Source organism: Mesoplodon densirostris, chromosome 1 (assembly GCF_025265405.1).
Source record: "Mesoplodon densirostris isolate mMesDen1 chromosome 1, mMesDen1 primary haplotype, whole genome shotgun sequence".
NCBI lineage: Eukaryota > Metazoa > Chordata > Mammalia > Artiodactyla > Ziphiidae > Mesoplodon > Mesoplodon densirostris.
The window spans coordinates 71,434,122-71,448,365 of record NC_082661.1 but is presented as its reverse complement, the minus strand read 5'-3'; the positions used below and the strand labels follow the sequence as shown (position 1 = coordinate 71,448,365).

Genomic DNA, 14,244 nt, shown 5'->3' with positions numbered 1-14,244 from the left:
GTCAGCCCAGCCCTTCACCTGGCCAGGCACATTCTCAAGATACCAGATCCCTCCTTGCAACTTCTAGAACAGAGAAGGATGAGATGACCTGGTAGTTGATTGCAGCTCTTTCCTCTTTTACACCCTCTTCCCCAGAAGGGTAACTGAGACAGAAATCTTCTTGACTCTCTCCCCCACTTCTGTCTGTCAAAAGATCCTAAACCCTAACAGTAACTATTTATTTGAGACTAAAACAGTCCTTTCAGCAGACTTGCTTTATGATTTCTAGGTATAATGAATATATGATATTGTCAAAGATTTATACTTTTTTTCCATTTGTCTTTAACTGTGTTTGACATAAATAAATAATGTGGAAGTAAGTGTTACCATATGAGCACATAAAATATTTGAAGTATTGAGTCCCTATTTCATAGTTTTAGTACAGATAAATCTGTCCTTATTCATGTAGTGTTAGATCAGCCAGGTTCCAACCTCAAATTCTCGGGCCACTCCACCATTCCAACTTATTTTCTCACTCTTTCCCCTTCCAGATTTAGAAAAATATCTCATATCACATAAATCTCATTTGAGCTGTCCCTTAGTGGAGTAAGATTCTTTGACTACCCTTCACTTAAGCATCCCCTGAGAATGCTATGTGAGGAAAGAAGCAAAGGCTATTTTTCAGGGTCTTGAGAAGCAGAATGTATACAAAATGATCCCTAGCTAATGAAGAATGAAGAGGCCCAGTAATCCTAGCTCTGAACTTGCCTTTGGGATCTTAAGAAATCATCTCCCTCCTTGGTTTTAAGTCTCTCATCCATAAAATGGAGAAACTATATGGTCTAAGGTTTGTCGTGGAGTTTAAATAAATTCATATATTTGAAAGTTTTAAAATGAATATAAAAAACACTAAGCCTTTTACTAAAATCAAAGAGGGACACGACTCCACTGACTCATACACCACTTCTGCCCTCAAATGTACCCACTGGTCATACCTCTCTCAAAAGACAATGTAACTATCAGCTTGACTTTCCTTTAGTGATTCTCAAAATGACTGTTAGAACTACCTGGCTGAGTGCATCACTCCAGCAAGCTGAGCATTGTTTCTGTGGCACAGAAACTGTGTCATCACAAACTAGCACAGAAAGGTAGTAAAGGGAAAGAGAAGGAAATAGAAGTTTTGAAGGACAAGATAAGAAAGTCTTTAAGTAGAGCACAGAATGAGAAATTGTGCTATACTATCCAGAATTTAAGAGAGAGAAATTTGAAATGTAAAGTCAGGAATGGGCTCTCTATTGCTGTCCAGTTACAGTGTAACAACCCAGGCCATGTCAATAAGTAAGAGAAGAAGATATTGACCAAACAATTTCAAATTCCAGTCCCATTACCAAACTATCACCTTGTAGTTCATTATGAATTATACATTTATATATTTTGTCCATATGTTCTGAGTACTATAATTTTATTACATTTTTGTGTTATTAGCTAGATGTATACCTTTAATGTAAACCACATTTTTAAACCATATTTTGACATTCTTCCCTATTCTACTATAAAAGAAGCCTCGAAAACATGACTTGGCCCCAATATTCATAATATGTGACAATTTGTTTTTTGTTAATCCTTGTTGAAGTTGGCCTTATTTATTTGAATAGCTGAAATAATGGTAGATAAATTTGCTTCTGTTGTTTTATAAACCATAGAAATTTTTTTCTGGCTATTTTCTATTTTAACTATCTTCCTCTAAATACTAACAAGCCAGATGTGCTCCTTCAGAAGTGAATACCTAAGTGTGATAACAAAGAAGCCTTTTGCCTTAATCAAAGGAGCCACTCTTCAGTCTAAGCTCAAGTGACAGATTCAATTGGATTTTTGACTTGTATAACAACCACAAAGAATCTATCACCTTGCCCAGCAAGTAAGCTTTCTCTGTGCTTGTCATTTCTGTTACAAAGGAATTATCATGGAAAATAGTGCTTGTGAGGAGGACCATATATAACCTAAGAGAGGCTCAAGTGATGGAAATAGAGATCCTGGTCTATCCTTTACTTCCCTGAAAGCAATTTCCAGGCAATCAGAACCTCTCTGGAAGTCTCCATTTTCATTGGGAACTTGTATAGTATTTTGCCTCCTACTTTGCAGGAATTAAGCCATATGTAATATACTCTCCTTAGCATTACAAACACTGTATTAATCTACTCAGGCTGCCATAAAAAAATAACATAGCCTGGTAGTTTAAACAACAGAAATATTTTCTCACAATTCTGGAAGCTAGAAGTCTGAGTTCAAGGTGTCATCAAGGGTTGGGTTCTTCTAAGATCACTCCACTATGTTGCAGATGGCTGTAACCCTCTGTCTTCACATGGTCTTCCTTCTGTGTATCTGTATTCTAATCACCTCTTCTTTTAAGAACACCAGTCATATTGGTTTAGGTCCCACCCTAATGACCTTATTTTAACTTAATTACTTCTTTAAAGACCCTGTCTCCACATACAGTCACATGCTGAGGTGCTTGAGGTACTGAGGATTAGGACTTCAATCTATTAATCTGGGGGAGTGACATCAGCAAGATGGCCAAATAAGATGTTCCTCATCATAGCCCCACTCAACAACAACAATTTGGCATCTATCCACGGGCAAGAATGCCTTTGTAGAAACTGGGAGATCCAGGTAGGAGACTGTGAAACTGCAGTGCAGTCCAAGAATGAGGAGAGTCACTTTGAAGAGTGGCCTGCACCCTGGCGGCTGACTCACCTACCACGGTCACAGCTACAGATCCAGAAACAGCTCCATACCTCTGAGGACTTGGCTACAGCCCCATCTGGCTTTGGTTCCGTCACCAGCACCATAGCTGGGAGAGTCTTGCCCACAGGAAGACAGATAATAGACATACAGACCTCTGTCTGGCTGTGAACCCCTCAGTGGCCCGTAAACCAGCTCTGCCCCCGCTTAGCTGTGAACCAGGAGTCCCTTGAAAAAAGTGATTTAGACAGTCACCCACGGATCAGAGAGCCTTTGTGGAAGTCCAGGAGTCCAGCAGAGAAGTTCCAGCACAAAAAAATCTGAGATTGGATGCACTGGAAAGAGTAAGAGGAACAAACTGACTTTACACACATCACCTCTTCCCCAAGGTGACACAGCTCAGTGCCAAGAGGGCCTTCTCAGCTGTGATTTCTCCCTGGGGGGGCAATAAGAGCATGTGACAGGGGAGTGCCAGGCTTCCTCGGATGTGTGCGACCCTGCCAAAGATACCCATCTCTGTCTCCCTCCATCCAGAGGACTGTGGAGATCTGCACAACTAGGGGACAGAGAGCAGCTGGGAGAACGGCAGGCAGGGCTCCAAACTGAACGTATCAAAGGGACTTGGATCCTACTAACCCATCATGGACTCCATCAGGAAGCCAGCTCACAAGCCACTGGGGATGCCTCACAGATGTTAAGAGAGTAGATCTTAAATGTTCTCAACACACACACACACACACACACACACACACAAAGGGTAATTATGTGATGTAATGAAGGTGTTAACTAACCCACCTGGGGTGATCATCTCACAATAGATACATGTATCAAATCATTATTTTGTACACCTTAAACTTGCACAATGTTACATGCCAATTATACCTCAATAAATCTAGAAAAAACTTCTAATAAATAAAAAGCCATGTAAACTTTAAAGAATGTGGCGGTGAGGACATAATTGAGTCCATAATAAGCCTCTATAAGTTTTTACCTTTAACCATGATCCTGTAACATCAAACTTTATTTCCTCTTGCCTTAATGGACTTCTTATTCTAATGTCCTCCTGTCTTCCTTTTTGTGGCTGCATTCCTTTTTATGTCTTCAGATCATCATAAACCTGAAATCTTACAATACTTTAAAATTCTAAGTTTCCAGTGGAAAATGAAATTACATTAAAAATGAAGCATGACCAATGAAGTGTAAAGAAGTAGAATCCAAACACAATACTGCACACACACACACTCACACAGAAATATTTTCCACATTCCATGTATATACACATAGGGTTTTCTCATTTGTTTCACCTTGACATAACTCCTTATAGGCATTGCTCTAAGCGAATGTTAATTGTATAGTCATGCTAGTTGGATTTGGCAACAGTGTCAAATTTCTTGGATGACACTAACAAAATACACCTATAATCACATCTAATTCTGAAATTACTGGCAAAATTCAACTCATCTTCTGGACTATCCTGAGCTTTTTTCACAAGTGTTACTACTTAGTTCTCTTTTTCTCCCTTGGGACTGAAATTTTTAAGCATGTTCTTTTAAACTGAAACAGCAAAAGCCCAACCTAAATAGTCCAAGAAGTAGTACTTTAGATTTTGATGCTTGTCATTAATTTTTTTCCATATCTTTCTCTTGAGAATATTATTTTAATTTGCTAGTATGAAGTTAGAATAAGCAGGCCTGTAATTTTGACCTAAGGAGATATAATGGTTATTTAAGAACATTTGTGCAGATAAAAGGTACAGAGAAGTGGTACGGTATATAGTCCATGGGATGGTTCTTCAAAACATGCTCTGGGGTTTTAATTAAAACAAGAAGTTCGGGCCTCCCTGGTGGCGCAAGTGGTTGGGAGTCCGCCTGCCGATGCAGGGGATGCGGGTTCGTGCCCCGGTCTGGGAGGATCCCATATGCCGCGGAGCGGCTGGGCCCGTGAGCCGTGGCCGCTGGGCCTGCGCGTCCGGAGCCTGTGCTCCGCAACGGGGGAGGCCACAGCAGTGAGAGGCCCGCATACCGCAAAAAAAAAAAAAAAAAAACAAACAAGAAGTTCCTTCTCACATACAGTTGACCATTTCCAATTCAGACATTTAAAAAGAATAAATTCCCCCTTGAAGAATATAATTCCTAGATATTTTTAAGGTTGGCAATATTTCCTAGACTGGCAAATTAATTTCCTAGACTGATTCTTTTTTCTCTTACAACTTAAAACCTCAAAATCATCCATCCTGCATTAATTTAATATGATAGATAAGAACAGCTGCAGGCATTCCAGTCTAACCTGTACAGGATAAAAAGCCAAAGATTTTTTTTTCCCTGATACCTGAAGAAAAGGTGCCCAAAGCTTATTCTTACTAACTTATGACGTGCATTTCCATCCTGCCTATGTACGAGTAAAGTGGATTCTAAACTATTAAGAAGAGGCAATGGGGCTTCTCTGGTGACGCAGTGGTTGAGAGTCCGCCTGCCAATGCAGGGGACACGGGTTCGTGCCCCGGTCCGGGAAGATCCCATGTGCCGCGGAGTGGCTGGGCCCGTGAGCCATGGCCTCTGAGCCTGCGCGTCCGGAGCCTGTGCTCCGCAACGGGAGAGGCCACAAGAGTGAGAGGCCCGCGTACCGCAAAACAAACAAACAAAAAAAAAAAAAAAGAAAAAGAGGCAATGTTGCTATAAGAGCTACCTCCCTTGTCCCACTTCCCTTCTTTCTCACCTGGTAAGTCCCTGTGCCAAGGACAATGGATGGCTACAACTATCCATGTTGCCATGGAGAGTAAATCCAATCACCTCAGAAGCTGGATATTCTTTCAGCTTCAAGAAATACCCAACATCGATCAATCTTTGTATCAAGTTACAATAAAATTTGTTAAGGTATGGTGAAACATTTGAGTCATCTCTATCCCAGTCTCTTATCTTGCCAGAAAATATCAGGAGTTTCAGAAAGTCCACCAACTTTCCTGCTTAGCATATGTAGCCTGTCTGAGCTAGTGTCATTGTCCAGCCATGAGACACAGCGGAACTGAGCAGTTGCACATCTATCATTGCTCAAGGTTTGTGTTTCAAAGTGCTCTTTCCTTTGCCTTTTTATGAGGAAGATGATTACAATTTCTTGATTTCAGCAGTTCACAAAGCAAGGCAACTTTGTCCACCCAGGAGCCTACTTTTGTATTTACATCAAACCTGGGGGCCTGAAAGTTTGATATATGAAATCATTCCAGAAGATTTTATGAGCAGAGACCCAAGGTAATGGTTAAAATGTATTTGAGAGCAATAAATCAATAAAATATAGCTGTTGTTTCACGATAAAAGATCCTTTCTTTTAGGTTCTTTTAGATTTTTCCTAAAAATCTTCAAATAGGTTTCTAAATGTTTTGCAACAGGGTCCTTAAGGCCATGTATATGTGAATTATAAGTTATCTGATACTCTGTTTCTACACATGCACTTTAATTTTCCCACATTCCAGACTTCTTCCACATTGATGGTAGGAAGTCACATTACAAGACTCTGATAGCCTTTGCAGCTCTTCAGCTATTGTTGAAAGACAGTTTCATGCAAAGGGAAACTGGTTAGTCTGTATAAAAGCAATTAAATAAGCTTTTATGTACATTTGCTGATTCTACATTTAACATGGTAGCTTGTACCATGTTCACATTGTCATAAATATTTTTCTTACCCTTAACATTTATTCAGAACAAAATGCAATGCTTTCACACATCCAAAATAATATATCAGTAATACTGTTTGTGCCCTAATATGCTTTACCTGAATTTGTTTGCCTAGAAAAGGGAAATAGTTCATTTTATATACACATGTTCATTTTAAAGTTGGAGGACAAATGATACCAGTGATTCATGACAGAGTAAAATTGTGAACATCACTTAACCAACTAAATGTCTTTTAGTTTTTGTATTCAGTTTCATTTACTTATTTTTCAAAACTTTGAACACCAATTATGTGTGAAATCCAGCCTACATGCCTGAAATACATAAGTAAAGAAAACAAGCAGAACATTCTTGCTTTTTTTTGTGTTCTAGCATAAGGAGACACAAAGTAAAGAATAAACACAACCAACTGAAAGTAAAGAGCAAGCTAAGGGGCTTGGAGTGCTGGAAGGACAGATTGCAATTTTAAATAGGCTGGTCAGAAAATGATTCATAAAAGAAGTGACAACTGTGCAAAGGTTTGAATGAGATGAGGTTGCTAACCAGTGAGAATAACTGGGGGAAGAGGGAGAGGGAGAAGCCAGGGAGAATAATCTTGGACAGGAGCTTGTGTACAATGTTCAAGGAACAATAGGATGTTCACATATTCAAGAATGAAAAAACTCAACCAAATCCATGTCATTCAGTCTAAACTTCCCTGAGTCTACAGATAACATGCATTGAGTCATTCCTGCTTATAATAAACTAGTAAGTTTCATTCTTACATAAGAATTCTCTTATTCTCTCATAAATATTTTCAATTTATTTACACATTTGCATCCCCATTCTTATGCAGTTTTAATTTACATTTTTGCATTTTCATTATATTATAATCTTCTTCAGGATAAGGAATTGGTTCTCTACTCATTATTTTTCTCTATTATGTTTTTTAGACCCAACAGACATTCAATAAATCTTATTAATTGTAAGCAGAAAAAACAGACTTAAGAGGCTGAGTTTTAAAAATTTTAACTTAGATTCCATGAATCACAGTCATCAAATCTTTTGGTCATTTCCTCAGCTTCCTAAAGTGCAATTGAAAACCAATTAATAAGTTGTTAGATGTGTGAAACATTGTATAAATGTACAATTATAATCAAATAGTCTCCTTACTTCTATTCTACAAATATATGAATAAAAAATAGGAGAGATAAAATGCAGAATTCTGAACACAGTTATTCAGAAAAAAATGCAATAGACAGAACATGGAGAAATCAAAATACTGCATGGTGGGGCCAGTGATGACATTCTGTGAGCTACTGACCTGGATTTTCAGCTCTGATGGCCAATTACCATCAGCTAATACTAAGTACCTGGATGCTAACTGTGATTAGGCCCTTGGGAAAGCTTTGCCTTCTACATTGATCCATTTCATGCCTTGCCTATTTCTAGAATCATGTTTCTCATGATTTTTAATCTTGTCAACTTTCATCTGAATCCCAACTTGCAATCAAATAATGAGTCCAGTACTTAAATAATGTACTTTCATAGTTTCAAGATGCTACATAGGTTGTTTACATCAGGACTTTCTCTGATTGATGTTCTAATATGACTGTGGTTAAGCCTCAAAATTATTTTGTTTAGTATTTATTATTCTAAACTTTTTACAAATTCCCAAAAGAAGTATGAACAAATTTACTTGACAGATTGATAATGGGAAATATTAAATGAAGTTATCCGAGGATGTTGTTATTATTATTTCCTTTCACATAGAAGGCGAAGCTGCTCACGGTGTTCAATAACTTTGAGTCTACCTTTCTTATAGACACAATGGAACAGATTTTATCTTATTTACAGACACACAAAACATCCTCCCATTCAACTTCCTGTTACAAATTGTACACTGTCGTTTGTTATTCATTCGTTTTATATCTAATTATCTATCTCCAGCAATACACTAGAGACTGTGCTAGATGCTGGGGACGTTAATATAATCAAGACATTCTCTATGTCTTTTAGGAATTTAAAGACTAGTGGAGGAGAAATAGAGATTGATATTCTACTTTGACTAGAGCTTTCCAACATATTGTGGTTCAAAAGTGTAGAACAGAGGAAATGACCCATGCTTACCAAACTGAAAGAAATTGGTATATAAACCAGTTGTATAAGCCAATTGCTTACTTACAAATTTAAAAGTAGTGATATTTTCTCAAACTAAAGTGAATATCCTTTTTCACTATCCAGAGAAACCTTTACCAATATCAGATTAGAAAAGAAACCAAGGTAACATTCAGACGGCTTCCCAGTGAGAATGGTATTAGAGTAAAGAAATCTAAATAGTCATAAGCTATACTCAGGCTATAATAAATACTGAAGAACATGCTCAGCCACTACAGCCTGATATACCTCCACTGTTACTCAACAGTCAGTTCTCTAGATATAATGTCTTCACTATTTTACAGTTCAGGCTAGCACAGCCAAATCCTAGCTCTTGCTTCTTTTTCCCCCAGGCTTTTTGATGTTTTATAAACACATATTTTCTTCAAGCCAATTAAAATATATTTGGTTCTGTTTGAGTGATTGCCACCCGTTCACTAGGTGACACAAGCACGCTTTCTTGAAACTTACCTTAGGTAACTATCCTTATATTACCTTGCCATTTTTTAATATATTGACTATTTCTTAGGCATGCTATGTATTTAACTGTATTGGCAGAAAAATATGATTTGCAGTAGGCTATTAGAACTAATAGATACAATGACTTTTATATTTGTCAAAAATGACCTCTTTCTGTCTTCCCAGGTTGTAAAAATGATGATTATTGTCGTGGTGACATTTGCCATCTGCTGGCTGCCCTATCATATTTACTTCATCCTCACCGCAATCTATCAACAACTAAATAGGTGGAAATATATTCAGCAGGTCTACCTGGCTAGCTTTTGGCTGGCAATGAGCTCAACCATGTACAACCCCATCATCTACTGCTGTCTGAATAAGAGGTAAACACAAGATTACCAAATGCAAGTTCCTTTTCTCTTCTGACTTCAGTGAAAGCATATAATGCTGTTCCAGCTCCCTGATGCACATTTAAAATTCAAAAGGAAGGAAAAAATGAAAAATTCACTGAGAGGAGCACAGAGCTAGATATTTTTCTAGACTCCTCCCTATTTAATGAAATAGCTCACCTTAACAATTACCTCCTCAAAACAATGCTTTTAGGGGTTCTAACTGGGTGGGTTTTATATAGGCCAAATTCTCTCTCCAAACCCTTTAGAATTATACTTGCCAAAGAAAAAGAAATGCCCTGTTATTAAAGGAGGAGAGTTGAAAATGTGCTCAAGTCCTCGAAGAAATGAAGGCACTTCGTAGAAATGCACAGATGGAGAGATGATGGCATATGTGAGTGGACTCTATTAAAAAGGATGTCTTGTAAATAGACTTCAAAATAGAAGGTGTTGTGAGAGCAACAGAAGCAACACTAAGGGAAAGAATGACAATCCTCCTTCCAGCATAATGAGGTCAGCGAGTTAGACAGGGTGCAGCCTCTGGTGGAGGGGGAGATATTTTTTAAAGTGAAGTTGGAAAGAAAAGTAGAAATATTCACAGTTAAATTTAAGACTGGAAATAAAAAGGTAAACTGTGGTTTCCAGATAAAAAACACCTTAGTTGTAAGGTCAGCACATGGAGGAGAAGGGTTAAGTTTCATAGGGTCAATAATTTCCTTAATAAACCAATGTGGTTTAGCACAAGCAGAAAGTGAATTTCATGGAAACTACATGACCTAAATCCTAAGCTCGCTTTCCAGTTGGACCTCTACCACACCGTTCCTCAAGTTTGTTAAAAACTACTAAATTCTTACTTTTTTTCAGTAAGTGCATAAGCCATATATCAATTCAAACCTCCCCATAAGCAGTACATCTGTTTTTAGTCAACCTCATTTAATGGTTTACAAAGCCAGGGATTTTGCACTTTCATATATGATTAGATAAAAACCATCCAGATGAGCAATTAATTTTAATATTAAATGAGACTTTATAAATGTGTAATTATTTCTGTAAGAAGCCATTTTGAAATATGTCATTTTTAAGTGCCTTACCCAGAAAACTTAATTCACTTATGTAAATGTATAAAATTATTGAAGAAACATACACTGTTTCTTTGGCATATTTATTACTGATACTGTGTTTTTACTATATGATGACTTGCTTCTCATTGATGGAAAATTAAGATTCAATTCAAACAAGAAGAACGTAGAAGACTAGTACCAATACTGTGGCATAAATTCTAAGAGTTTGACTAGAAAATTAAATTAAAAAACTGAATTGGCTTAACTGCATTAAGTAGGGCTTTCTGCACCAGTTGAAGGAAATTTCCACTTGAAAACATGACTTTTTCTTCCCATGGCCTGCTTCTCCTCAGATTTCGAGCTGGCTTCAAGAGAGCATTCCGCTGTTGTCCTTTCATCAAAGTTTCTAGCTATGATGAGCTGGAGCTCAAGACCACCAGGTTTCACCCGACTCGGCAAAGCAGTCTGTACACTGTGACCAGGATGGAGTCCATGACAGTGGTGTTTGACCCCAATGATGTGGATAAGACCAAATCCAGTCGGAAGAAGAGAGAGCCTCCAAGAGACCCAAGCTTCAACGGCTGCTCCCGCCGGAATTCCAAATCTGCCTCTATCACTTCAAGTTTCATAAGCTCACCCTATACTTCTGTGGATGAATATTCCTAAATCCATTTCCTCAGCTGAAAGAGTAGGGTGAGGCCATCATGGTGCCACCATAGGCCCACACCCTCCTGATTGTCGGTCAGCCCTGTCCTACATACTCTCTGAAAATAGAAGGGCAATTTTTAGGCAACTATGTTTCAACTGAGAAACGTAGCATGTAAGTGTAACAAAGACACTATTCAGATATTTGCCCCCTCAAAAGTAAAATGGCCTTTAAATTTATTCTTTGAAAACTGAATTATTTTATGTAACAGAAAAATATACTGAAAAATACTTGTAGAGTGTTCCATTTTTCTCATTGAAAAACTGCAATATACATTTGTGACACTAAGGTGACATATGATTTTTCCAAAAGTTTAAAGAACCTTTAAAATATAATTATGTGAATGAATTAAAACAAAACCTATATAAAATGAAACGTTTTCATCTATAGCTATAAAACAGAAAAAAAAAGTTATATGACTAATTTTACCACTAGAATGATGGAAAATTAACCTCCAGGAGTAAAAATTAATGAAAATCTTTGCAAAAGAGAACTAATTCTAATTAGTTCTAATATACTAATAAACATAAAATTTTATTGAGATTTAAAGATTTTCTCCAAGAAATGTAACTGAAAAAGAAATCTAATCAAATTATTAGGCATCTGTACATATTATTTTCTTTACATTTTTATCTGGGAAAGTGGCTTCAAAAGAAAAAAAAATAATTATTTACTTTTTGACCATTACATATATTAAAGCGCCAAGCTAAGAAACAAAGTTAGGACCTTAAAATGACAAAGCAAATCCTTATGATCCTCCCTATTTTATTTTTCACAAATATTTAAAATTTTTTTTAAAATGTAGGTCGATTACAAAACACTAAAGATGCTTTCTAATGGAGAAGGGAAGAATCTCTGACTACCAATTTTTAGGCAAGAATTAAAGATAGTAATTCATAGTTATGACAGCAGACAAGAACATCTACTAGCTCCAAAAGGAAACGTGTTTCTCCTCCATAACCCAAGGAAAAAGTTTAAGGTGGATGTCAACTTAATAATTGTACAGTGCCCTTATTCTCTCCCCTTCCCCCACTGTAAAAAGAGTAAGGACTAGGGGAAAGTACCAGAAAATATATTCAGATACAAAGCCTTAGGACAAAAAGTTTATGTAGTGCCTATATGTAAATTAGTACCTATAGGTAAATCAAGTAAGATGTAGAAAGCTGAATCAACTGTTAGAATAGAAAGCTGGACAATACTTGGATAAATGTGAACTAATACCAGGCGAATGAGAATAATATACACCTTTCCACAGAGAGAGCCTTCCTTTTGTCTGCTTAGATAATTCAGAAATTCCTCCAGAAAGAAATGAGCTAATGGTCCTAAAGAAGCATCTGTTTTACTACAAGCCAAAATATACTGACACATTTCTGAAACCCATAACAAAATAAAGTACACCATTAAGCGTAGAATTTATCTTCCAGACTTCAGTGCTTATAAACCATCTTTTCTTGAATTAGGGATACTGTCACTCCTGCTCAAGAAAGCAGAAACCTCCTGAGAATGTGGTTGTATAGTACAGACTTCTCCTTTAAAATAGTCAGTTAGATTTTTAAAGCTATCCAGCTAAAATAATTACCTATAATACTTTACTGGATTTTTATGCCTCCATCAATACAGAACCGACTATTTTTTTTAAGAACAAGATAAAAGCAATTATTTCAAGAGAATATCACGGTCTATTGCTCCTACAACATCAAATTTTCCAATCCTACCCCCTGTTTTGGACCTGAAGTCAGAAATATTTAAATTGTTACAAGGTGTTAAAAAAGTCTACACACCCCTCATCATATGTGTTTAAGCTGAATTTCTTCTGATTACACCAACAGATACACATACATACATACACATACATGCAACTGTGTATACACATACAGTCTGTTTAATGTATGTAAGAACTTCAAAGAATTAAATTCAAAATTGAATGCTGAAATAGTAGTGGCCATTACAGAGTTGCCACAAACAGTTCAATAAAGCCTGTGAAGCTTGTATGCAAGCTTTAGATAAGCAAATGTATTATCATTTAGTACCTAATCATTGAATATAATATTTTAAGTGTTCATTCCAAAATATGTAAATGCTTATCATATAATGTGAAGGTGTCAAGAAAAAGCCTAATATTTTAAAGCAAACATTTCTTCTTCTTAAATTTATAAATGATTGTGGGACTAGCATTAATGAATGCTCTAGATACATGGGATCATATTCAGCTGTAGAATAGGAACGTGAAGTCTGGCCCCCAAAATCAATGTAATCATCCCTCACCAAAATACATTAATACTGGCTCATATGGTAGTTCTATTTGTAGTTTTTTAAGGAACCTCCATACTGTTCTCCATAGTGGCTGTATCAATTTATATTCCCACCAACAGTGCAAGAGGGTTCACTTTTCTCCACACCCTCTCTAGCATTTATTGTTTGTAGATTTTTTGACATGGCCATTCTGACTGGTGTGAGGTGATAACCTCATTGTAGTTTTGATTTGCATTTCTCTAATGATTAGTGATGTTGAGCATTCTTACATGTGTTTGTTGGCAATCTGTATATCTTCATTGGAGAAATGTCTATTTAGGTCTTCTGCCCATTTTTGGATTGGGTTGTTTGTTTTTTTTATATTGAGCTGCATGAGCTGCTTGTAAAATTTGGAGATTAATCCTTTGTCTGTTGCTTCACTTGCAAATATTTTCTCCCATTCTGAGCGTTGTCTTTTAGGACAGGAATAATGACTCAGACATCGAGAATGGACTTGAGGACACAGGCAGGGGGAAGGGTAAGCTTAGATGAAGTGAGAGAGTGGCATGGACATATATACACTACCAAATGTAAAACAGATAGCTAGTGGGAAGCAGCTGCATAGTACAGGGAGATCAGCTTGGTGCTTTGTGACCACCTAGAGGGGTGGGATAGGGAGGGTGGGAGGGATACGCAACAGGGAGAAGACATGGGGATATATGTATATGTATAGCTGATTCACTGTGTTATACAGCAGAAACTAACACACCATTATGAAGCAATTATACTCCAATAAAGATGTTAAAAAAATACTTTAATACATCTGAAAAACATAACTCCTGCCTTCACACATTACAGAAACTCAGTATAATTTA

At 37.0% G+C, this 14,244-nt stretch overlaps 1 protein-coding gene across 1 annotated transcript in view; it reads left to right on the top strand.

Annotated features, from left to right (window-relative positions):
• The window catches only part of TACR3 (tachykinin receptor 3), a 69,017-nt gene extending 57,920 nt beyond the window's left edge, over positions 1 to 11,097 (top strand). The window contains exons 4-5 of the mRNA XM_060088226.1: positions 9,168 to 9,364; positions 10,785 to 11,097. Coding sequence (XP_059944209.1) covers positions 9,168 to 9,364; positions 10,785 to 11,097 — 510 coding nt within the window. The remainder of the gene's footprint in view (positions 1 to 9,167; positions 9,365 to 10,784) is intronic.
• Positions 11,098 to 14,244: the final 3,147 nt, after the last annotated feature.